This window comes from Triturus cristatus, chromosome 12, assembly GCF_964204655.1.
Source record: "Triturus cristatus chromosome 12, aTriCri1.1, whole genome shotgun sequence".
NCBI lineage: Eukaryota > Metazoa > Chordata > Amphibia > Caudata > Salamandridae > Triturus > Triturus cristatus.
In genome coordinates this window covers 158,838,456-158,864,970 of record NC_140595.1, presented here as the reverse complement: position 1 = coordinate 158,864,970, position 26,515 = coordinate 158,838,456, and the positions used below count along the sequence as shown (strand labels likewise).

General features: G+C 44.8%; 1 protein-coding gene across 5 annotated transcripts in view; it reads left to right on the top strand.

Annotated features, from left to right (window-relative positions):
• Positions 1–26,515, top strand: part of ANKRD35 (ankyrin repeat domain 35) — a 612,001-nt gene that overhangs the window by 489,744 nt on the left and 95,742 nt on the right. For all 5 annotated transcript variants that reach the window (XM_085639308.1, XM_085639310.1, XM_085639307.1 and 2 more), the window contains 3 exons: positions 15,985–16,073; positions 18,022–18,086; positions 23,772–23,829. In XM_085639308.1, the coding sequence (XP_085495434.1) occupies positions 15,985–16,073; positions 18,022–18,086; positions 23,772–23,829 (212 nt within the window). The remainder of the gene's footprint in view (positions 1–15,984; positions 16,074–18,021; positions 18,087–23,771; positions 23,830–26,515) is intronic.

The following is a 26,515-nucleotide window of genomic DNA, read 5'->3' as shown; positions in this document are numbered from 1 at the left end:
TAACCCAAGGATTGGATCAGTGGGCAGAGCCAGAGGCGTGGCCAGAATGCGCAAACATCCCAATTTTTTGTATTTGTTTGGATTCACTGCCCAGTTTTATCAACCAATGGATACACATGATTATTTAAGGTTATAATGAGTTATTGACAGTAAAATGTATTCACAAAGTGGGATATGCTTCTAATCACAGAATGTCCCCAAATACGATAAAATGTGGAAGCACAAGGCATTTTCTCCGAGCCATGGAGTTTGTCATCAGCACTTCTCCCTTTTCCAAAACAGCAGTTCAAACATAAATGACTAAAAGTCCTAGTTTGCAAATGTTTTCTAAATAATAATGGCTCTGCCATATTTGCCTCATAATGCAAGATCTGCAGCATGATCTGACCATTTAAACTAATAAATTGTTTGTAGCTCAAACGTATCAAAAGTTAATAAAAAATGTGACTTGTGTTGCTGCGGAGTAGATGACAGTTAATAGCTCACTGTTCTATGTTAGGATTTTAACTTATAAACTGCAAGTAACAAAAGGATCTCTCTGACAAAAGCAGTAGCCCACTGGCCTATTTACATTATGTGCACTTTGTGATCTGCATGGTACATGTTCTTTGCAGCAGGTACATTAACCCTCTGAGCTACCTTTCTATGAGTCAAATCTTCCATTAGACAAAATTCCGATCTCTCTCTAGGAAGAACATTGATCACCAGAGTCCTCACGGCATTTTTATTGTTACCGAAAATTGCTGGAGGTCAGGAAGGAGGCAGCAAGCGCTTTTAAAACCATAATATACTTGCAAAAATTATGCCTCCACCTAAAGTCAGCACCTGGTGCGGTCACACCGGTTGTACCGGCCTAGAGCTGGCCTGGCCCTTCTCAAGGGTCTTGTGATCTCAGTGACAGGGTCACTGTTGTTCTAGGGTGTGCTGCTTCATGGGCCTGCCCTCAAGACTGGAGGTGAACTTCAGTATGAATAGTGGTGGACAAGCCTTGAAAGTTAACCTACACACTTGTCATGCTAGGGTCCACCTGCTGGTGCTACAACACCGGGGCTTCTAATGTCTTGCGAAGCCTTCTTCTCTCCTCTGTTGCCTCCATACACTGGGCAATTTGTCATGGTTACTGTTCACAGATTTATTTCAATTTTGTTCTATTTTAACTCACTTTTTTGTTAATGATGTGTTGTTTCATGTTAGTGATTCAATTTTAGCGCATGCATCTCTGTTCCGGCCTCACCCAGCTGGCGCCGTGGCCCTTCCCGAAGGCCCCGACTTGTCCCCGCGTGTTGTTTTATTTTCATGAAGGCCACCTCATTTCCCTGGCATTAAACGCCACTAGATCTGATGGGTCCCACAAATCCCCACGTTATTTATCGATTTTTGTGGAACACATTCGATCATTACACAATTTCCCATCATGCAGAAATAGAGAAGGCTGTAGTTCAAGGTGCAGGCCTTAGAGCACAACTAAGGGCAGATCCATAATTGATGCAGGGAGGTTGCCCCGATGTGCATAAAACTCGGTTTGCTGGTGAAAAGTTGCTGAACTTAAATCATTGATTCAAGATCCGACTTTGTTAATAATCCTGAAGCCGACTATAGGAGCAGAGGCGTAGCTAGAGCTTGTTGCGCCCGGGGCTATCCCTCAGATTGCCGCCCCTGGGGGGGTTTGCTGGGAAAAAGGACGGCAAGCACTTGAAAGAGGACCGAGAGACACGTAGTATCGCCGCTAATAATTACCTCGATCATGCAAGTTACATGCACATACATGACACGGTCCAAGGCTACACAGTTGTCTAAAGAGCCCGGTCGACATCGAACCACGCGTCTAGATAACAAGGTTATATCATACCTGCGACGCTTCTATTGTTACTGTTTCATATATCCATCGTTTTATCAAGACCGGCACTTACAGAATCTATCAGATACCAGGTTTTTAATTATATAAGAACCACTCGCAATGAAGCAATAAAGGACTGTCATCTTTACGTAAAACTTCCTCAAAATAAGGTCATACTATATCTAAGGAATTATCGGAATATAGAACATAAAAGAACAGTCTTCCCTTTTTAACATCCTCTCTATTTGTATGAACAATCATCGATTAAGGCATCCATCTACCAGAAAAATAAGTTACCTAAATTCCTGGAAATCCTCCGCTTGACCCTTGGAGCACAGGAATTGTGGCCTTAGCTTTCCTGACGAAGGCGTAAACTACGCCGAAACGCGCGTCGAATAATATACAGTTTTGCCACTATATTTGTTCATTCTGTATCCCTATGTAACCCACATTTATTTTAACATTTGTCTTAAAAAATTTTTTTATGTATATTAAATTTGTTTTTAACTGCGAATGTACTCAGGATTTACAATTAAAAAAGAATTATATTTTTCACCCTTTCGTTTCACTGCCTATATTGTTCTGACTATGAGATATATATTATTTTTAAAGTTCTATTCACTAGAATTGCCTAGGTTGTTATTTTACAAACATACACAGTTGAATACACCAGTGACTGGCAGTACAAAAGAGAACACACAGACTGCATGATCTATCAGTAGAGCCAACAGTTCTCCAGCATAAATCTCTTGGCTTCTAACAAGTTCCTCTGAGGTGACACAAGATGCTGGAATAGGAGAGGTATAACATCAAGAAGAATATAATGCGCACAATACTGCAGCTATCATAAAGAAAAGACAGGAGAGAGCACGTGAGAAACCTGCACCTGAAGAAAAACGGTAAAATTAACAAACATAAATGTGGAGTCTGAATGGGAACTTTCTCTGATTCTACCGCCCAGAAAACGTTGCTATAAGCACAATATTCTGGAGACATTTACACTCCGCATTCAGCATTAAACCCTTTAAGGAAACATTGGTTCTGGCACAACAACTGCTCAGACCCATCCTTCTTCTGTCAGAGGGATGAAGGCGTAATGCTGTGGTTTATAGCCTTGAACTTGAGAAGTTAACCTCTTCGTGCCCTGCATTCATTATGAGGTGAAAAGTCTTCTTCTCCCGGCCTGTGGGGAAGACGGCAGCCCTGCAGGCCCATACCGGCTGAGGGAGGGTATTTGAAGAAATGAGATTTGCCATAGTATATGACTTAATTTAATTGGGTACAAAAGCATATAGATGAGCAACATTGCTTTCAACTTTTGTTTAACTTAAAATAACACAACGTTTCCTGTGAATTCCTTGGTCAGAACGCTAACCTAGGAATGCTCCATATAAAGTGATCTTTACATCTTAATTAGTTTTTTAAAACTATTGCTACAGGCCCAATGTGCACTGAAATGCCTCTTTTGTCACTTAAAATAGACTGCATAACATGCATGGAGTTTTTTTTACCTGGGCCCCACAAAGGAAACATACATACCATTTGGGCATATCTATTTCATTGCCAAGCTGTTTGCTCATGTGCATTTGTTGTAGACTTAAAATTAATAATCGATATTTTTAAGGGTCAAATGTTTAGGGCTGGAGATGATAGATAATGGGTTTAAGCATGTTGAAGTCTGTGCTGAAGAGTTTAAGAGTGATGGGTTTAGGGGTGAAGTGTTTCGACATAAAGTATTTTCTATCCATGAAACTCATGGTCTGTTCGCCTACTTCAAGTTAGTTGGACTGTCATGTTTCCACTGATGGTAGCCCATCAGCTCTGCTGGCAGAAACCTTAGACAGACAGCCCGACAGAGTACAGAGTCAGACCATCAATCTGAGTACCTCCCACTGTACAGCCTGATTATAAAGGACAATCGAACGTACGTACCTTTTGTTTGGGACCACCAAGAAGAAACCAGGCAGTCCCGAATAGGGAAACATATAAAAATGAACTTCATACACTGGCTGAAAGCTCCCAAGGAATCAAGGCAATTTGTTTTTAATATTTCAAATAGAAACTCCCGTTTTAGGGGTATGTTTTCGAAAAACAAAAACTGCTGTGCGACCATATGAATCGTGAGAGGTATTCAGCAAACTTACAATGCATTCAGAGGATTCACCATGACTGTCTGTGAACTCTAAATATGGCTGGCTTTAGTACACGCAACAACAGCCTGGCAGAAAGCTAAACTATATGACACCCCATGACTTATTTAGTCTGCTGACCACTAAAGTGTGAACTGAAGAGTCAATACGCTAAACCCCATACGTAACAAGTTCCTTGCAAAGCTGCAATCACAACGTTTGAGAAATGGCCATTAAACCAATATCGACCTATCGTTAAAATAATTATTCATTCTCATCTTATTATGTACAGTATTCTGAACTGTTACCGTTACGCGCGCCAACCCCTAAATGGTGCACCTTCTGGCCCTCCCTCGCACTGGCGAGCTTGTCTGTCAATCAAACTCAAACGAAGGAGCAGACATCAGGAAATTCGCTCATTTGGAACCATTACCATGCCACACACTTGCTTGCTGCTGAGCTTACGGCAATATAACTCACGATAAGGCGCACAGACCAAGTAACAAAGGCTGTCTTGACCGTGTGCAGAGAACTTTGCAGGAATTAATTACAAGAAGTACTCTACTGTGTGAATAGGCAATAGGCCACTCACCTGCTGAGTTGGTGGCAGATGGAGGGGGGGGGGGGGTAACTACCTCGGTCGGCGGCTAGCCTTAAACCAGGCTCCGCTCTTGTCCTTGGAATAAAATAAAATTAAAGCGGTGACCTGAGACAAGACCTCCTCCTCGTCGTCCCTCGTGATGCCAAGTCACGCGCACTTGGGGCCCAATGCGCATGCGGGATTCCCGTATTCCAAACAACATCACTGCACCCCTCTAGTGACGACGTCACTGCCGAGGCGCGCAGACGCGGAGGAGGAGGAGGAGACAGTGCGCGCTGCGCACAGGCACCTCCTCCTGCTGAATAGTTAGGTTGCGTCGTTGCGTTGCTCTGCAGTCTGCACCACACCGGCCCTATGGTGTCACCCCGCGTGAGGGTGTCACCCGGTGCGGTCCGCACCCCCCGCACCCCCATAGTGACGCCGCTGGCCTCATGGTGGAGGCTTTCTTGGTAGTTCTCTTTGGAAGCTCATGAGAAATTCAGATTCTTCAAGGGTAGCCTAATGTTGTATGGCTTCATCAGAGAGCTTCCCAGAGGCGACAGAGAGGCCTTAAGTGGAGATCAGTGCCCTCCTTGTGCAGGCAGGTAGTGTTTGTTGCAGGATGCCATGCTCAGCATGCAGTGGGAGCCATGCAGCAGAAATGGGCAGGAGAAATGCAGGCTGTGTCTAACTAAGATATGTAGACCGAGCAAAATAAACATTTTACCATATGTGTATGTAAACTTAGTTGTACATGTGTGTATGGAAAATGCACATTTTTGGTGCACAACAGTGAATATCGCTGTTTAGTGTTGCAAAGGGTAATGTTGCTTATAGCCAGCTGGGTAAACCAAAGAATCTGAGCCAATGTAGGGCAGTCCTTACAGACCGGAGCAAGAAATACGTCTTAGCCACTTCCATAAGATGAATTTCGACCATATATGTTTCAGTCGAGCGTGTGGGCCTGCCATCTGGCCTTTTTCAGAGCAACCCACTAAATACGAGTTTATACTGCTAAACCAGTGATCAAAATAATTACCAAAGTAAAAATGGAACTAACAATTTGTGGGTAATTGTGTGCCTTGTAAAGGCATTAACAGATGTTTTAATTTTATGAAGGGTGGAATATGGTTGCATTCAGAAAGGCTTGTTATTTTCTCGGTTAGTTTTTCAGTCAAAGCAGTTGCTGGAGAGGATTACATGGAGAAATGGGTAATGAAACCCGGAGGAGGGCAGCCAAGTTATCCTCAAAATAGATTTGCCTATCCCAAGCATCTGTAACTAAGCAAGTTGTCCCACTCTTCTTCATGTGAGTAAACCTCTTGTTTGGCAGGCATGCTTCCTCGTGAGTCAGGGTCTGATGAAGGAACATGGACAGTGGATGCTATTAGTGTGGCCAGAAAACCTTCCTTAAGCACAAGCAGATTAGAAACATAAGAAAGCTCCTACCCAGATGTGCTCTTGCGAGCAGGTTTCATGTTGGTGTTCTTTATTTTGTTGCAATAGGACTTGCATTTCCACACATAAGCACAAATACATTTTTCAATCAATCAGCATTTGTAGAGTGCAGCACGGTCACCCGTGAGGGTAACTGTGTGCTGGGGTGCGAGGTCTCTGTCATGCCAGCTCCTCCTGCGACAGGTCTTGGGGCGACAGCAGGAAGAGGGAAGAAACCAGCAGAAAAAGGCAAAAAAGGCAAAACAGAAGGCAGAAAAATGAGCAAGAAAGGCAAAACCGGGTGGGGTACAAAAACGTGCAGAAAGGCTAAACAGAGTAAGAAATGAGCAGAGGAGGCACAAATGGAGGGCAGAAAAATGAGCAGAAAATAAAAAACAGAGCAGAAGAGGGCAAAACAGGGCAGAAAAATGAGCAGAAAATGCAAAATAGAGCACAGGACAACTAGCATAAAAGGTAAAACAGAGAGCAGAAAAACTAGCAGACAAGGCAAAACCGAGCCGCAGAGGGCCAAAAAGAGAAAAACATTTAAAAGGAAAGACAAAAAAGGGCAGAAAATTGTGCAGGAAAGGCAAAACAGGAGGCAGAAAACTAGCAAAAACAGGGTCCAGAAAGGGAGCAGAAAGGACAAAACAGAGCAGAAATGAGCAATAATTACACAAACGGAGGGTAGTAAGTAGACCGACAGCAGAGGGTAGCGGGCAAGCTGGTCAGGAGAAATGTTGCAGGGGGCTCTGGCACGAGGACCTTACTCAACCCCTATTCACTAAATAGGACACAGACGAAAGCACTGGGACAAAGCCATTACTGTGCACTTGAAGACTGGGTATTCTTCAGCTAACATGTAAGCAAACAAAACGCTGTGTTCGTTATAAAAAGTTTGTTTGAATTGTAAATGGTGTAAAACAAATGAAAAAAATTAAAAAAACATTCTGAAGAAATATAGATATTGGTGACAGGATTTAAAGATCCTATGTATTTAAAGAAGTGGAAAGCTTGTCTCCGTTTCTGTTCCAATATGGACAGCAATTGAATAATTGAAAATGGCCTGTCAATAGCATGTAAGGGATAGTAATTTTAAAATAAAGAACAAGCATTGACAATGCCAATACAATACATCTAATTTATCAATGCATGTGCTTTTCCCTCATTGATGGGTTTAGTCACTCAGTAAGTCATCCTACATGCACTCTGGCGCGTATCTTTGCACTCATGCATCCAGTCATCCATCCACTAATTCATAACTGAATTAACCCTCTGACACAATGGTAATAAAACATAGAGAAACTGAGCAACATATGCTAGATTAATTAAAAGAACGCAAGTAGAAAGAAAAAGATGCTGCTATTTAAACACATTAAGTATATGCTTCCAATAGCAAAACAAAACATAGCAGCAGGTGTCAGTCTTGCAGAGGTATTGTAAATAGTCTTTTGTTGTTTTAAAGTTCCAGCTTGGCCTCTACATTAAGAACCAAAATATTGTCCATTTTTAATAGTAACCAATGATACAGTACAGAGAACAGCATTCCAAAAGCGTCTCCTGGTTTAGAGGAAGTGGCCACATTGGATGTGGTGCACTGCAGATGACTTGATCGTCAAGCAAGCAACTTGTTAGCACTACCTGGACAGCTGTAGTGTCTTAAACATTCAAATGAAAGGAGGAGAAGTAGAGGATCGAAAGGGGAACAATAAAAGGAGTACATTGAAAACAAATGGGCATAAATTATAAATTAAAGGTATAATTAGAACTTTAGAATTTCTTATTTTTTTGTAGTTTTTATCTAAAAGAAAATGAAGTTATAGTAATTTAAAGGTGGTGCATAAATTATAAATTTAAGGTATAACTGCGTTTAGAATTTGTAATGTTTGTGTACTTTTTGGTTTGTTTAGAATTAAAGTTTTCCTAATTATGACAAAGGGTTAACCTTTGTTTTTTTCATTGAATTTTTAAACTTTTAATTTTAGTTAAAATGTATTTCAAATCATAGAATTTTGTGTCGCCTAGGGGAGTGGATGAGTGTTGCACACAGTAGTGTTGTGGAGTGTTGTAGAGTGGAGTGGGGTACAGTGGAGTGGGGTAGAGTGGAGTGTGGTACAGTGGTGTGAAGTGTGGTGCACTGGAGTGGCATACAGTGGAGTGGGGTAGAGTGGAATAGCAGAGTGGAGTGGCATAGAATGGAGTGGCATGGAGTGGTGTAGAGGCATGCACTGAACTAGCACATAATGGAGTGGCATACAGTAGAGTGGCATAAAGTGTAGTAGCGACCACTGGAGTGCCATTCAGTGAAATAGCATGGAGTGGCAAACAGTGAAATAGCTTAGAGTGTAGTGCCGTACAGTGTAGGGGCATAGAGGGGAGTAGCGTATAGTGGAGTGTCATACACTGAAATAGCGTACAGTGGAATAGCATACAGAGGAAGTGCATACAGTAGAGTGGTACAGAGTAAATTAGCATAGAGTGGAGTGGCATAGAGTGCCCTAGCGTGGAGTGGCGGTCAGTGGAGTGGCCTCAATTTGAAAGGGGTAGAGTGGAATAGTGTACAGTGGAGTGGCGTGGAGTGGAATAGCAAACAGCGGGGTAGCATGAAGTGGAATAGCATAGAATGGAGTGGAGTGAGTTACAATGTAGTGGTGTACAGTGGAATAGTGTGGAAAAGGATACAGTAAAATGTGTAGAGTGGAGTGGCACAGAGTAGAATGGCATAGAGTGAACTGGCATCTTTTGGAGTGGCGTACAGTGGGCTAGCATATACAGCAGTGGTGTAGATTTGGATGTCATAGAGTGGAGTGGCATAAAATGGAGCAGCGTATGGTGGAGTGGCGTGGAGTGGAGTGGCATACACTGGACCAGCGCATAGTGGAGTGGCATAGAGTGTAGTAGCGATCACTGGAGTGCCATACAGTGAAATAGCCTGGAGTGGCATACAGTGGAATAGCTTCGAGTGTAGTATCATACCGTGTGGGGGCATAGAGGGGAGTATCGTATAGTGGAGTGCCATACACTGAAATGGCATACAGTGTAATAGCATATAGAGGAATAGCATAGAGTGCCATAGAGTAAAACGGCATAGAGTGGAGTGTTGTAGGGGGCACTAGCGTGGAATGGCGTACAGTAGAGTGGCCTCGATTTGAGTGGCGTAGAGTGGAATGGCCTAAAGTAGAGTGGTGTAGAGTGTAGCTGCTACAGTGGAATAGCATATAGTGGTTTGGCATGGATTGCGGTACAGTGGACTTGAGTGATGTACAGTGGAGTGGAGTGGAGTGTAGTGTAGTGGCGTACAGTGGAATAACGTACACTGGAGTGGCGTAATGTGGGATAGCATACAGTAGAGTAGTGTAGAATTGAGTGGAATGGTGTGCAGTGGAGCGGTGTACAGTGAAGTGGCTTATACTGGAGAGGCATAGAGTGAAGTGGCATAGAGTGGAATAGCAAACAGAGTGGTCTAGAGTGCATCTTCACAGAATGGAGGGGCACCGAGTGGATTTGCATACAGAAGAGTGGAGGGGGGTACATTTGAATGGCATAGGCTGGAGTCTCGTAGAATATAGTGGTGTACTGTGTAATAGCGCACAGTGGTGTGGAGTGGCATACAGTGGATTAGCAACGTAGAGTATAATAGCATAGAGTAGAGTGGGGTACTTGAAACAGGTGTAGCGTGAAAGTGGGTGAATGGCTGTAGATGTAATATGCAGGAATATGTATTAAGTGGTGTAAATAGTATTTTTTGGTAGTAATTGTAAATCGTTTAATTAGTCTTAAAGTTATAGGTGTTAAAATATCTATTTATATATTGTTCCATGGTACATGCCAATGACAAGGCAGGATCTGATTGGCTAATGGCTGTCTTTACAAAACATAAAAGGCAGCAGTGTAGTTTTCAGCACACTTTCACTGCCTTCTGAGTTAAGGCCTTTTGGTAAGTTTTAGCTTCTATTGTCGTTCCCTTCGGTAGAAAAATTATATTTTTCTATATATTTTTACAGCAGTTTAGGGAGCACCATGTTTCTTTAAAACAAATTGTAACTAGTTTGGTAATTTGTAGGTATTATCGCCGCACTCCTTAGACCTTTGATAAAGAGTGAAATGTGTAAAAATAATTTAAAACACACTGCTGTACACTATGTGTAATGTATAGGGTAGGGTAGATTAACATTTGTTTTTCCTAGGAAGTACTGTGGTACTTCATTACGTTTTTAAAAATATATAGAAGCTTATAAATAATTTTCCTTACCTATTAAAACTTTAATAACGTTGTGAAAGGGAGGGAACAACAATAAAACCTAATACTTAGCTCTGTATAAGGCCATAACCCAGAACACAGCCAAAGTGTAATTTTAGCAACTCCCTTTAACTTTTGTAAAGGCAGTCATTAGTCAATAACATAATACCTTACAATCACTATGTATCACGGTGCTTTTGCAAAATACTGTGAAATTTTCGCGACAACAGATGTCACCAAGTTAAAAAGCCTTAACTTTAAAAATACCTACCTGTACTGCCCAAAAGGATCATATTCTATAATTCTGCCACATTTAATTCGGATCTGTTGAGCTGTTTTGCAACCCCCCATCTTTCTTTGAACCCCCTTGGCTTATCACAATGAAAATTTCCATTAAGTGCTAATGTAGAAGAAGCTATACACTTGGAAATTTTCGTGGAAACTTGTCAAATGGGAGCAAAGTTATTGGCAAGCGAAATTCAGAGGAATTCCATACCTGGGAATCCTAACTATAACTTCAGAGTGGCAACCACCACACTGATGTGTATATATATATCACCGCGCACACTCCTTCCGCAAAGTAAGGCACAAATCCAAAGTGCTTGGGAACAGTTTTATTCACGATATCAAGCTGGAAAACCCGACGCGTTTCGGAGTAGAATGCCTTGATTACGGGTAATTTCATGACTTTTTAACTAGATACATAAACTCGCAAAATCACGTATAACGTGAAAAGTGAAAGACATATAAAGTAGACAACACAGTGAAAGCGTAGCACTACATGTTCACTATGAATCTGCCATTTTGTAATAGGATTACAGACATGGCCCTAGTGCCTACCCTGGGCACCCACCATACTCTTGTTGGGGGATGCAGGGGGAGTCTCAAGGCTCCTGCGGCCCCTGCCGGCAGCTCCTGCCCATAGGCAGCAGCTACTAATGCTTATCCCTGCGGGTGGGATGCAATATTTTGATCTGTTTTCCTGCCTATTTCAGTGCTGGCAGGGAAACAGATAAAGTCTGCTTCTAGCAGGCAGGAGTCTTTTCAAAGCCCCCCCCCTCCCCCCCCTTGGGAGCGGACTTGGTGTTTGCTCCTGCTTAGTGGTAGTTTCGAAAATGCACCAGCCACCCCAGAGCAAACGCTGGTTTCCCTGCCTGCGCTGTTGCGGACAGGTTTACCACCTTGTCCCAGAGGTGGGCTCCCTGGGACATATCATCTGAGCCTGCCCCAGGGGATAGGGTACTCATGGCCATTAATGGCTCAGGGAAACCCCCTTCCTTAAAGTAATTAGCCCCAGGGTTGGCATCCTGGGGCCTTTTGAGGCTCAGGGAGGGGGTGGTCTTTTTGAATCCCTCTCCATTTTGCAAAGTTTCGGTCCGGGGCTCACGAGGCCTTTAGAGGCTCAGAAAGAGGGGCTGCGTGTCCCCCCCCCCCCCCCCTCCCCATATGAAGAAATGTTGTCCCCGGAGGTGGGCTCCCCAGGGCCTTATTAGGCTCTGGGAGGTGGCCGCGCAGCTCTCCCTCGCCATATAAAGGAATTTCAGCCCCAAGTGTGGGCTCCCCAGGGCCTTTGGAGGCTCGGGGGGGGGGGGGATGCAACCCCCCTCTCTTTTATGAACACAGCCCCATAGGTGGGCTCCCCGGGGCATTAGGTTAATAAATGCAACCCTTGCCTCCCATGGTAATCTGTGAGATTCCATTTAACCATAATACACGCCTACAGGTTTTAGCACAGTGTAATAACAATCCATCCATAAAAGTCTATTCTATATAACAAATACTTTTCACAATATGTAGGTCAAGTCTATTGGAATTGTTGTAACATTTCATGAAAACATATCAATCCTATGAAATCTGGCAGGACTTTTTCCAATGAATCCTATACCCTATACTTTTACCTTTGACTTTACACTTTACACCTTACTCCGCACCGGTCTTTTCAAGTGCACGTCAACTAGAAATAATCATGCATATAGTTACAGAATTACAAATATTTAGAAAAAAACAATATATACAGCCCCTCCCAACAGGGCCGAATATGAATCATCACAGTGAAAACCTCCAGGGTTTGTCAGTGCATTGCCAGTGCAAAAACTCTTGCCTACTGCAGTAAACTGTGAGATTTCACATAAAATAAGTGTTTGTTGCCTGTAACACAATGTGATACCAACCTGTTAAAGGTTTACTAGCTGTAACAAATGCTTTTCACAATAAATAAGCTAGATCCACTGCCTTCATAATATTTCACAATAGCAGACAAGACCTATGGCATGGGACCTAACGTTTCCCAGGGCACCAATCAGCCCTACAGCTTGTCACCATGATCAACTCAGCCCTACAATACTGAGCGTACGCTTTTCGGTAAAGCGACCATCAGGCCCACAGTCATAAAATTAGAAAGGTATACAAAATTACAGTTGGCAAAGCAAAATACAATCTCTCCAAGATTACCTAAGAAGGATTCTGCCAGAACAAACCTTCTATGTACATGTACACAATTTTACCAGCGTCAAAATCCTTGACTGCTATCGTACCATTCTATGGTAAACAGGTAAGGTGAATAGCTATGATCATTGGCTTGCCACCATAGCCAACTCAGTCCTGCTGTATGGGGTATAAGCTTTGCCACAAGCCGAAATGTGCAAAACAAACTGTATTTTTTGAGTGGAAGCACACAAGATAAGCCAAGTCAACCTATACTTAGGGGACCCAGCATGTGGGTGGAACCTAAGCCCCTCTCTCGGGGTTAATCTGAAAGCTCTTTTTTGTTGATAACATAGGTCAGGCGAAAGCTGCACTGTCAAACTAGAGAGAGGGTGCAAGTTCTAATTACTTCAGTTAACTATAACTGGTGCTTTTCAGTGGTATTTTTACCTTAAAATGTTACGTTTAAACTGACATTTTCACCTTACTATAACGTAGCTTTACACTTTGTCTTTTTCAGTGAATTTATAAGGTTTTCATTAACCTAAAGTAATATTTTAGTAGCATACGTAACTAAACCAAACCCCACTCGGCCTTGTGCATCGTGGGGTTGGCCACAGCACCAGCCCTACATACAACCCCCTTATAGGCAGGCAAACCCTCTGTGGCTAAGCCCAGAGGGCAGCAACCCCCCCCCCCCACTCACCACCATTCTATGCACAGTGTACGGTTGGCCGCGGACTGTAGTCGGGACCTATGTCTAATCTCGCACGAGCAGCCAGTCCCTCGCTGCGCCTGGCCTTCAGCAGTGTGCAGAATGGAGTTGGCCACAATGTCTGTCTGTGGCAAGGCCCTGCACCCAGCACCCCATGGGTAGTCATAGCACTGCCTTGTACAGCTTTTGGCCTTGTGCAGTGTGAATTAACCGCACAGCCTACTTGTCATACACAGCCAAACATCCGCACATGCATGACCCGATTATATATTTGTTAATGATATTCCAAGACTCTCAGGGAAGTAAGGGAGTCCTGCTGGCTCCTGTGAGAGTCCATTTAGTCCTTTGGGAATGCAGCAACACCCTAAAGGTTGTTCTCATGGGTGCTCCCTCTGGGACCCTCCCATAAGGTCCAGGGTGATGGGGTGTCACTACCCTGCCCCACTATGCCTTCTTTTTGGGGGGTTTTCAGGACACTGGGAGTGACTCCCTGTGTCCTGTAATAGAGGCTGTAACATTTCTCTTCATGTTGCTGCCAGCCAATCAAATGGCAAGCTCCCACAGGACTTGTGGAAGCCCCCCGCTCCCACAGGAGTGAGGAGGCCCACTGGGTAAAACTTATATGAAGTTGTGTGCCTGCAAGATCCTGCAAGAGTTTAGCAAATGCCACTGTGTGTAATAACAGTGAGGTCCTATTTACCATAGCAAATTGATTTTTTGGTTTGCTAATAACTTTGACGCCATATGGCAAATCTTCACAAAACTTTAAAAAAAAAGTTAATCCAACTCTGACCCTTCCTTGAAAGTTTTGGGCTGGTCTTACATGTGGGGGCTGAGATAAAATGGGGTCGCAAAACACAATTTCCTCCTGAAATTTCCGTAGGGATTTTAGAATAGCGCTACTGGCCAAACAGCTGAATAGAATTAAACCAAATTTGGCAGAAAGCTAGATCTTTACCCAGAAAGCGTGCTTATTTTTGTATTGGTCTAAATCTGTTGAGTATTTCTGGAGAAATTAGAGTTCAAAATGTATGTATATCTGGAGGGTTGGTTCACGACTCTTGTGCAACTTCAAGCAATGGAGTGATCTGATTGGCCGACTGCCTTTTTTTTTTTAATCCGCTTCCGCGGGAGCATGCACTCTGATTGGCTGGCTCCAACTTGAAAATAAATTTCTCTTCATGTTGCTGCCCCCATTACAGGACTCGGGCTGTGTCCCTGTGTCCTGAAAATCAAAAGAAAATAAGGTCTAGGGGAGGCAGGATAGGGGTGACACCCTGGACCTTATGCGGGCTCCTAAAGTAACCATCAAGGAGTCTAATTATTTTTTTTTGTTAAACCTTTTATTTTTGTGGCACTGTAATCCCACGGGAGTCCCACGAGAGCCAACGCAGGCGTCCGGTCTGCTACAGGAGTCCGCACAGCCCCATTGCACCCACAAGAGTCCAGCAGAATCGGAAGTACAATTAAAAACAAAAAAAGAGGGGCGATGGTGTCCATTCTGGTTGGGTGGGTTGGCTGCTTACATGGGGCTGGGCCTGTGCTCAGCTGTGCATCCAGCCCCAGTACACATTGCCTCAGTTTGGCCAGCCGCAGGTGGTTGTACGCAGGGTCTGGCCTAAAATCAAGCCCTGCAGCCAACCTCATGCTGCGCACGGTGGGAGGTTGGCATATGTATGCATGCATGAATTTTTTTTTTAATAACATAGAAATTCACCCCAAAAAACAAAGGGTGAAATGTTAGATGAGAATGTCGGTTTAAATGTAACATTTTAAACTACAAAAACCACTGAAGTTCACCAGTTACAGTAAACTCAAGAAACTATAACTTGCACAGTGACTATGCACTGCTTATGACCTCACCTATGACAACACTCGAGACATTTTCCATTACATCATTGCTAACCTCACTGATATAAAAAATAAAATGACATCATTGACTACAACGCTGTGCATGGCGGGGGCATGAGTTATAGTTTCTTGAATCAACTATAAGGGTCGAATACGTTTTTTTTCTGTTTTATTTTATTTTTTAGTTTAATATGTTCTATTTAAATTGACATTTTCACCCAACTATATTGTAATGTCAACCTTTAGGTTTTCAGTGAATATATATATAATTATGTTTGTGTGGGGAATTCTAATAATGTCTCACTATGACTGTAAGCCAGTGCCCAAAGAGCCTGAGATCTGTGTATTACCAAGTCTTTGAGGAATTAAAAAAGATGCATTCACATTTAAAAGAGACACTCTAACCAGTTTGGGTATAAAATGAGCTGTAGTAAAAGACTGCCCTGAAAATGGGTGTTGTTTGCGTCAAAGAAGGTGCAGAGATACCTAATCCAACATAATGAGAGCAATTTTAGTGAGAGATTTTATGTAGAAGACAAACTTGATTATACAGTAAATGGTTGGTGAGGTTGCTTTGAGTATGTTGTTCGAGGATTTCAATTCTGGCTCTGTCATGGCTGCGCAAGTTGATGTTCTCAAAATGTAGGATGCGTTCACAAGTTTTACTGTGCATTTGGAGTCTAATCCTTACTGGCCGAATGATGTGCATAGATAGTCTGGAGGGCTTCTGCTTTCTAGACCTTCAGTAAACATTCTCCTTGTCTCTGCCAGATTTCATCTCGCTGCTGCGAAAGGTTTCGCAGAATGCTTGAGCGCCTTGCTGCCTCACGGAGTGGAAATCAATGCCAAAAACGACCAAGGTAATCTTGAGCATGTGTGTGGATTTCAATTTACAAGTGCTGTTTTTAAATGGACTCTTCTCTTCGGTTACATCCTAAAACGCCCAATTGAACACCATATTTAGCTGAATTTTGAGAGACTAAAGGTGTAGGTAAGGACGTTGATGGCGTGGTTGTGAGAACGTGGTCCTGCATAGTGCCACAACAAAGTTACTCGTGTCGCAATGCTCTTCTCTAACAAGTGGAACTGATTTCCTTCCGCCTGTATACTTCTACTATGGCACTGTTGGTGTAACTAAGTATTGGGAATCTCTCGTCAAAGACAGACCTTGTGTTTAGTTTCAGAAGTTCTATTATCTTGGGAGGATTTACTCTGCAAGATGTGCATATGTCAAGGTACTTTGGCCCTGGGGCCATCGTATGCAGGGATCCCCACCCAGGGAGATAAAGGTGGGGCGAGACTCGCCTAACTAATCTAGAGTCCTGCCTATGGCAGCGATCAGCAGGTACATGACATCACACCATAAAGCAGGTTTCCAACATGCATGTAGTCAACTGAGTTGGGAGAACTTGGTGTGAACCATCCAATGAAGGTTTAAGAAGAGAGTGAGCCTTGCACTTTGGTGGGTTTCTCATCAAGATTAACACAATAGTATGTGCCTTGAAAGAACTGATTACTGTTGAGATGCTTTGTGGGATCCTGCGTTTGGCTATATGTCTGCGGCTACCCAAGGTGGACTGACCTACCAGGAAAATCAATAGAGATATCTGGGCAGGCCAGTGCTTTGGAAAGGCCTTGAAGTTGGGAAGAGATAGTCACATGCTACGCTCTGCCTGATTAGGGACTCCTATTTCCTGATAGGCCTTTGCACCATGTGCCTGGTAGTGTGACAATCAGACAAATGAGAAGCAAAACATCTGGTGAAAGCTGTTGAACGCAAGATGACATTGTCTATTGTAGGTTTCTCCACAGCTCCGTCACTTGAGACGTCACAATGGCATCTAGAAGGATGTGTAGATAGTGGTTTAATTGGCACAATATGTACTTTGTACGCTCACATTCAGAAGTTATTTTGCTCTGTTGACTGCCCCACACCACACTTAAAAATAGAATTGCTTGTTATCGAATGCATCTAATGATCAGGAACCGCGTGTTGTGATACTGAAGTACGTTCTCCTTGAAGATCAGAACTGCAGAACTATCTGTGACTATATACCAGTGACCAGTCCAGGCTTAGGAATAGTCCTTCATTGGTTGTTACAATATACTAGTGATTCACATTGCTTCACCCATTAGCAAAAAGTACGTATGTGATATTTGTATAGCATGAACCCAGTGGAATGGCAACAGAACCGTGTACAAGGTCAAAGGGAAGGATGCATTCAACCGCTGATTGGCGGGTTGCTGCGTTCCGAGACTAGAAGTGGATTTTTTCTTCGTTGTAATGTAGTGCTCTTTAAAGAGACACGTATTCATGTGTTTCCTTAATCGGAGAATGGTTTGGGTTCGTTGGTGGACACAGGGATGTTTTTCAAGACCACGAGAGCATGGATATAGAAGACCTATGCCATATGGTTTCCTTCTTGTCGTTCTTCGTTTCCACTCAGCTGGTGTCCTTGGCTGCCGGTGTGTCCAGAACCCTTGGAGTGGTGGGCTTTCCAACCACTGAAGCGGTGGTGTTGCTCAGAGTGCCTTTGTAGATGGCAAGGCAAGTTTGGAAGATGGTTAGGGCTGACCAGGGGAACTTGTGCAGTTCCATCAGGGGTGGGGCGGATGTGTCAATATTTCTTCAGGCCCTTGAAATAAGTGAAATACTGTAAATGAATGTCTTGCTAAAGATGGTCCACAATGCAGTGCTAAAGCCAAGACTTCAAATTCTGGTCTCCAGGTTATGAAGGAAATGATGGTTGTTAGTGATTGCTAGGTTGGTGTTTTTCATGTAATGATTGTTGTTTGTCTCTTTCCTAGGGTGCACGGCCTTGCATCTGGCTGCCAGTGGCTGCCACCCTGACTGTGTAAAGCTGCTCCTGCAGGTAAGCAAGCGCTCTCTGCTCATGTTAAGACGACACTCCCTTTCGGCTCTACCTGACCGTGTGTGGCAGATAATCCAAGCATGGGCTGCTAGATCAGGGAACGTGAGACATGCAAGACAGTCTGGGATAGTCAGTCACCCGTCGGACTCTGCTCTTATGTGACTGACTACTCCATTTCATATCGACGAGGCCTGCACCCAGTGAAGGCCCCTTACCCCCTTCAGCTTCTCAGAGGCACTGACCTAAGAGGAATGCCTCCGTTTTTCATACAGTATAGACCCCCACTGTACAACTTAGAGGTATTACATTCTGTTAAAGAGAAAGCTCGTTATACCGTCGAAAAAACAGGTCTGAGTAGTTTGCACAGGGACTTTGCTCTCTCTAAAGAACAAAGATGTTTTTTTAAAAAATCTATACACCTGCTGGGTGCTGCCCAGGCAGCTGGATCTCTCACAGTGTTTGGATACTAATCAGGTCATAGTGTGTGCATTACAACATCTCAAACATAACCTACTCTGTTGCCTGCCCTGTTTCTGTAGCCTGCTGTCTGCAGTGAGTTGCTTTGTTCGGTTTGTTTTCCTCCCTGCTCCTTACCCACTCCTCCCACCCGAGAGCCAACATAATGGCGGGAGTGGCGCCTCCCATGGCGTAGGACTGCGTGATCACCTGGAGGGTACAACAGGTGCTCCCTCAATGGAGGAGAATGAGCCTGGATTCCCTTCCCTTCCCTTGCTGGACTCCCTGGCCCTTTGTGTCTACGGCTCCATGCTTGCGGTCACCGCCTCGCTGGACGCGCCACTCTTGCCCAACGGCTCATTACAGGATTTCAGCTGACTGCGGTGAGCGTGTCATGAAGAGGCACTGCTGCGCAACCACCTTTTCGGGAGGCAGAAGCGCAGTCCCCAGGTGACACACACCACACAACCTCTAATTATGGTCTGCTGTTTCGACTACTCGTCAACCCAACCTGGGTCTGGCTCTATGAAAACTGAAAGAAAGACGCCTCCTCCCAAAGCGCGCACGCGACAAACCAGCCTGGCTGCTTTTTTAACGATACACATTTTTTAATAACCTGTTGACACTTGAATAGACTTTGTGTTGATGATACTGGAGTCTGCTGTCACCCAGGTCCATTGTGTGATGCTAACCCACTCGTTTGCGGATTGATTGCTAATAGTGTTACAGGTCTTGAAAGGCAATGGGAGCTCCCCTCCCCTCCCAGCCCAAGGTAGACCACGCATGACTCAGCAGACATCCTGGCCACATTTTCTATTTAAACTTCTGAACATATATATAATTTTGTACTTGCCACAAACCCTATGGCTCAAAAATCAACAAAATAAATTGAGGCCTTGGGGGTTGTAATATGAGAATGTCTCCAGTCTGTCCTTTGATGGATTTCAAGTGACAGACTGAGGTTGCTTATTATAACATGCCGTTTTAGAAGCCTGAAGGTCAATAAAGTCAATCATATCAATACAAAAAAAACAGACCTTGCCACAAACTGTCTCTACTTTATAATTATATATTTGTATTAGCTGTACCAAGTCATATGTTTTTTCCGTCCGCTACAGCAGACACCATTGGCCAGTGAGTCGGCACACTACAGCCAGTCGCTAACTTCACTCTGGGGGACGGCATTCTGCTCTTTCACAAAAGGAGGCCATCTGCATGCACAGTAGTTATTTTCAGTGCCAGGGACTGCGATGGCAATGTGTGTTTTTCGAGAGAGAAAGGTGTTTTCTGCATTTTTTTTAAATATTCGTGTGGGCCCACCAGCTCCCATGATGCTGAATTGAAAAAAAATCACGGGAAATCTAGCCTTGAGAAAGCCATACCTGACCAATTGGTGTTGCCAATGCTTGTTTTAGGATGTGACCCATTTACTTTAGCAGGCTTAATATATCCCCACCAACAAGGCAGTAGCTATAGATATAGAAAATAGACTAGACAGGAGAATGGGGAGGGATGCAAAAGCAGGGGGGCGTGGAGTGGTAGAGTCGTTTTAACTCACTTGTAGTGGAATTTCCAATACAGAGCAGCGCCTACAAGCACAGACAGGAGCTGCCTCTTTGCCTAAACAACTGGCACCCATCAAGGTACTCACAGACTGAAATGTTAGATTCCTAGAAGTGCTGTTTCCCCAGATGTTCCAGCGACCAGTTCGTGGGCTGGTGATGGGAAAGCAATCACAAACCACTGAAAACAGCAACAAAATATTATTTTAATAGTGATCGTTGGGCGCTCTCACGTGCACCTTACAAAACCTGTTTGGTGTTGACGGCTTGTGCAGCGCTGCACTCTGCCTGTAGTCTGACTCAAAGCACTGAGGTCAAGTCAGGAAGTGGTGAGAGAAATTGAAAGGAAAGACCAGGAGGGAGGAAAGACAAGAGCAGAGAAGAAGACTTGATGTCGTCCCAGAAATGCTCTGACCTCTCCAGCGGGCAGGATGGTGGGCATTGGAGTTAGTAGCCAGGATTGGGCACCGCCTCCCTGAGCAGTGAAGTGACAGAAATGACGATGAAAGGAGGACAGGGAGATGATAGAAGTGCAAGTCCTTGGCACGCGCCTCCACTGCACGGGCCTGGACTAGGCTTCCGAGATTAAGGTGGCATTCCTTGTTGCCTGCCTTAAGCTGTGCCCTGAGGGCAGCACTTTCTGCAGTTCAAACATTACTACCTTTTAACCCTTTTATAACCTTCAATTTTTTTTTTTTTTACTTTGCCCAAAATATTTTTGGACTGAATTTAAAATAGTAATAAGCATCCTCTGCCTATTGGTGATGCTTGCATGCTCCTGGTCCAATCAGGGCTTCGGGTCTCGCTCTGGGCACATGGGAGGATGAAGGCCACGCAGAGCCCTGCGGGTGTAGCTTTAGGCTATCTGAGCCTTTAACCTGTGTCATTATTGAGGAATCTGTTGTTCTGGGGCTAGTGTCACTGGCGGATTGGGATCAAAAATCATCCCAGGCGCGCAAAAAAAAAAAGTGGGCCACATTTGCGGATTGCCTTTCCGCAAAACACTGCTTCAGCGAAGCTTTATGAAAAGAAAGGGGGGAGGGAGGCATGTTTTCTTAACTTCACTTAGATAAAAAAAAAATGCACGGTTTAGTTCACACTGCTGAGCCCCACATAAATGCAAGTGAGGCCACTTCTGCTCAGGCCCCGCTCTATCAGCATACATTAATGGGGCGGCCCAGGGAGAGAAAGGGAGTGATACCTCCGCCCATCTGCCTCTAGATAGGTCACTCAGGCACCCGCTGGCGGCATCCTAGCAGCACAGACGGCCCCAGGCTGCCCAAAAAATCAGCCCACCGCTGGAGCTCGGCTACTGGCCTCTCGGCCATTGCTCGCGTGCCCGCCTTACCAATCCGACCCTGGGTCGTGTAAGGGCTCTGGTGTTTTTGAGGTTGGTGCGAAAGGGCTGGTCACTTGAGAAGGTGAAGGCACACTGGGGTAGTCACGTGGACCGATTCCCCAGAATGCTGCAGTGACCTGCTTTGGCTAGCAGAGGTGACGGGGTCATAGGGGCTTTGGGTCAGATAAATAGGGCGGCGGTTCTTCATACTACCTTTACTGGGTCTAGAGGAACGTGGGACTCCACGGGAGCGTGAATGACTCATCAGTGGACTGACTGCGCAAGAGAATCAACGAATGATGAAATTAATGAGTGAGTGAGCAATCTAATGAGTGCAAGCGCAGTGTGTGTGAGGGGACAGTACAGAGAGGAACAGTTTGAGAAAAGTTCATGTGGGCTGAAGTCCAGAGGATTATTTTTAAGTAAAGCTAACCCCCCCCCCATCAATGTACCCCAACTCGCGGATTCTAAATCAGACGTGCCTTCCTGTGTTTACTTTTATGCATCCAGGTAAAAATATTACGAGGTAATTCACATCTGTGAAAGATCAGGTTGTGGCATTGGGAGTTCCGAAAAGTGTGTGTGGGGCAGCTCCATGGATGTAAAGTACCCTTGCTTCCTCCCAGACTCAGCACCATGAAAACACCTTGCCACTCACCCTTACTCAAGGATCTTAGCGGCTGTAGGCACACATTAACAGTAACTGACTTGCCAGCTGATTGCTATCAGGCCTCTTTGTTGCCCCACTGTTTGTATTGAAGATCGGGGTCCAGACCTTCAGGGTGTACGCGTGCAGATCCAAGCATGCTTTGTAATGAAATCGTTAGAAACTGACCTACTACCAGGGCTGTCTGGCTAGGCCTGGAAATCCCCATTTAAGGTGGACGTGGCACCCCTCCAGGAACAGAACTTTTCTAAAGCCTCTTTCCAGATTCTTGACCTATTTGCTCCATCCCCACGCACTTCTTTTGGTTCCTCATCAATGACTGGTATTCTGGGTTCCATGATAATATCTGTTGTTTTACTTATTGCTTCCATTAATTAGAGCATCGACCTCACTTTTGGAGGTCCAAGCCCCTTTATCTCTCTAATGTCTCCCAGCACTATCCTTAGTTTCAGAATTGGACGTAGGGGATTCCTCAATCACAGGCTCCTTTGTTACTGTGTTTCTAGTATGTTTGTGCCTTAGAAAAGGAGGCGGTACTGCTGCTTGCCTCCGGGAGGCTGGCAGTCCTGACCCAGGAGAGAGCCCTCCTGCTCTGCCCATCAGGCCTTTCACCGCTGCCCCTGGTGCGATCACTCTGCCTTTAACAGAGGAGCCAAACACTCTTGAATCCTGTTCTTTGGCAGTTGGCATCAGCTGCTCGACCGCGGTTGAACCACGTACAGCAGGTGCCACCTTGATCCCGCAGAGGGGATGGGCAGGGCGGTCATCCCTGGTGGTACCTTTAGTCCTCCAGTTGAGAATCGACTGTCACTATTGAGGGCTCCGTAGGATCCCAACCGACAGGGACCACCACAATACCTCCAATCTGATGCAACAGTCTCACCAGTAGAGATGCATGTGGAGCTCGTGGGTGATACCTCGGTTTAAGCACTTGAATGACCTTGGGCCAGATAGTGGTTCCTTTTTCTTATTCAAAAGCAGGTGACATTGGAGTTTGAAAAGGTTAAAATGTGATGCTTGGGCCCTGGTCGTGTGGATGATGTGAAACAGAGAAGCGTCCTCCATAACAGAACTGAGCTAGAAAGGCAGAGAAGGGCCAGGATCACAGGAGTGACTAAGCACCTTATGAATGCCCAGAAGGGAACAAACATCACATGGTCTTTGAAACTTCATGCCGCTCAGATTCATGCATTCATTGGTGTGCCACTAGGAGAGCCCTGTGCTGTGCCCAAGCCTCCACCGAAGAGCATTGAGAGCAGAGTCCTAATCGTGCCCTCCACATAACCACACTGACTGGTTTTAGGAAAATCATTTGCTTTCCCCGAGCCTCGTGTTTTTTGCCACCCCACAGTGGAAGCTCCTTGGCACGGGCCAGCATGGGACGATCGACAAAAGCAACAAATTTGCCCACCATGTTACGTGTATAAAAAGCATTCTTCAGGCATATTAGCTTGTTTTTGGATGGTTGGCTGGTAAGTCACATGGAGTCATGGTTCTAGCACACCTGTTTGGAACCTGGACCTCATCTGGAACTAGCATTTGCCCCCTCAATTGTTTCCGTAATCTCTCTGATTTGAGATCTCCCCAGATGTGAAGTCTCAAACTCACAGGTGAAAGCTAGAAACGATCATGTTATGTAACCGTCTCCTTTTTCATTTCAGCATGGCGCCAATGAGGAATCCATTGACTTCCACAGCCGGACAGCGCTGCACTGTGCAGGTGAGCCGTATAGCAAGCGAGGGCAGTGGTTGTCCACTGGTACTTTTTGACTGTGGGAGAGTGCTAGAACTCCATGTATTGTGCCCTTCTGAGATGGGACTCCGTCGAATATCATAATATTGGCCATTGGTGTAGCGCATGTTTGATATTACACAACTCACTGGTACTCATTTTATCAGTTGCGGGATTCGTAGCTAAGTCCATACAGCAAAGGGACTTTTTAATTTTAGGTTACAGGCGCTCAACCAACCGAGGTGTGATGGTAAAAAGAACAGTTACTCTAACATGGCAGCCATATTGGACCTGAAAAATATTTTCTTACATCTAATATTTGCTGCTTTATTGGCGACATGGCTTAATTTCCTTTTTTACGGCCTAACGATTGAGATGTGCCACTCACGGAACTGCTACTAGTTTCTATCCTGCAACGCCAACATACACAAATCCATGCTTGCAGTAGCACATTACCTATCCTTATCGAGACTGGAAATGCTAGAAATGACTGCAAAAACAGTCTCGCGAAATGCGACATTTCAGCAACACAGTACTATTACTCACTTGTTTAAAAATTGTGTTTTTTCTGCATCCTTTTCCAGTAACAATCTAATCTAAGAAGAGCATCTAAACCCCTTATCCTGTTTGTAACCCCACATAAACCTGAGGAAGTGTTTAAGGCGACCCCGGTACCTATATAGCAACATAACTTGATACACATGCCACTGGCAGGGTGAGGCGTTTTCAGGGATTTAAGTGGGCCGGGTCCCCCTGGGTCTCAGACCCGGTTGTAATTAAAAATTGACATTGAAATGGGTCCCTGTCTGGCCTCATATTCATGTCCTTAACTGTAATGTCAAAAATAGTGATTGATTTCTGAACAAAGAAGGTAAAAGGTACCTTAAGGTAATCTATGCCAGCAATTTTGTTCCCATTTATATTCACATGATTTACTTAATCTTGTTTTTCCGGTAGCTATCTCCAGGAAGTTATGTTTCTGTATTTTTTTCTGTGTGGCATATTACTCTTTTTATGACTGGCCACGAATGTGCAGATGATGCCGAAGGCACTGCAACTTTTCACTGTGGTCAGTGGGTTAAAAAGACGTATATAAAACATAGTCAACCAATCCTTGGCCTCTCTGCTGAGTGCGCAGAGCAGTGGTCACGTATTGCAGGTGTAGTTGTGATTTTGGCAAATGTGTGTGAAGGAGGGACGCAATTATCAAAATATTGAAAAGACGAAAGTAAAAACTGAGTGGATGAGTTGTGTGTTTGGGGGTGGCGAAGTGGAGGAAGTGCATTTAGGAGCGAGTGAAAGGGGGATGCTGAAGAGGAAAGAGATGGGGTGGAATACCTGCAGATGGACAAGATGTGGAGAGAACAAATGTGAACATATCTAACATAGAGTGAACATAACAGGAGTGATTGAGACCCTCTGAAACCCACCGGCCATTAGACAGGCCTCAGAAATGTTTAATTCACAATCTCACAAGATCAGAATTGAAACATTTTCAGTATTAACTATTTACAACAAAATCAGTGATGTCACTCATTTATGTTAAACAGCTAACAACTGTTGACAAAGCCAATAGTCCTGGCTATTTTTAGGTGTATGTCAGTTGCTGTGTTATATATGTGGATGCAATACCAGAAAGTTCAGAGAGGAACCAAAATACTGCTCAGGTTGCACACTATGAGAATCCCAGAAATTAAGTTTGTGTTAAGCTACACCCTTAATTACATAGACCACACCCAGTTTAGAGACCCCACACTTTGTCATACCTCCTAGACCTGCGTTAGTTGCTTGAGGAATGGAGCACTGGACCATATCTTAGCTCTGTTAGACCTCCCGTGGCCTAAAGATTGGTTCAACGATGCTTTTTCTCTCACTTCCGTGGCCTGAGGTTGTAGACCAGGCAGGACTTTCTTTCTCCCTCGGCTTGCCCTTCGTCTGGCCAGACCTTCTCACCCGTCCTCCTCTCCAATTCCCCCACGCGAGGTGAGGCTGCATGTTTCCTCCAGTGGTATGATGCTGGGCACTGTCTGTATTCAGTGCTCCAGTAAATCATTGCACCTCCTAAATCCCCCAGAAAGACCTAGAAAATGAAACACCACATGCCTCTTCCGCCCGACTCCTACAGGAGACATGAGGCACTGCACTACCACAGTCCTGCTCAGAACACAGCAGTAAATACATATAGGATGCTGAGAATTACAGGCTCACCCAACCTCTTTCACCAATCTGCCCTTCAAACCTTTCCCACCAAGTATTACACAAACCGAACCCACCACACAATCCCCGCACAAAGCACTATGTTCAGCTGTCCGTGGAGCTCAAGTTAGCTGCAGCCACACAGCCCTGTGACGGTGTGTGTACATTCCGAGGCAGCATGGAGTCTGCACGCGCACTGGCGTAGCTAGGGGGGGGCGAGGGGGGCGGTCCGCCCCAGGCGGCACAATTTTGGGGGTGGCCGCGCGGCACTGGTCGCCCGTTGCGGCCGCGGCGGCTTTATAATTTATTTGGGTACACTGTGTTCCCAAATAAATTATAACGGCTGCCGCGGCCGCAACCGGGCACCAGTGCCGCGGGCGCGGGCGCGGCCCAGTTTGAAAGTGTGCGCTGAGCGCACTTAGCACTGACCAGCCTCCTCGCTACTAATGACCGCCGTCGGAAACATTAAAAAAATACA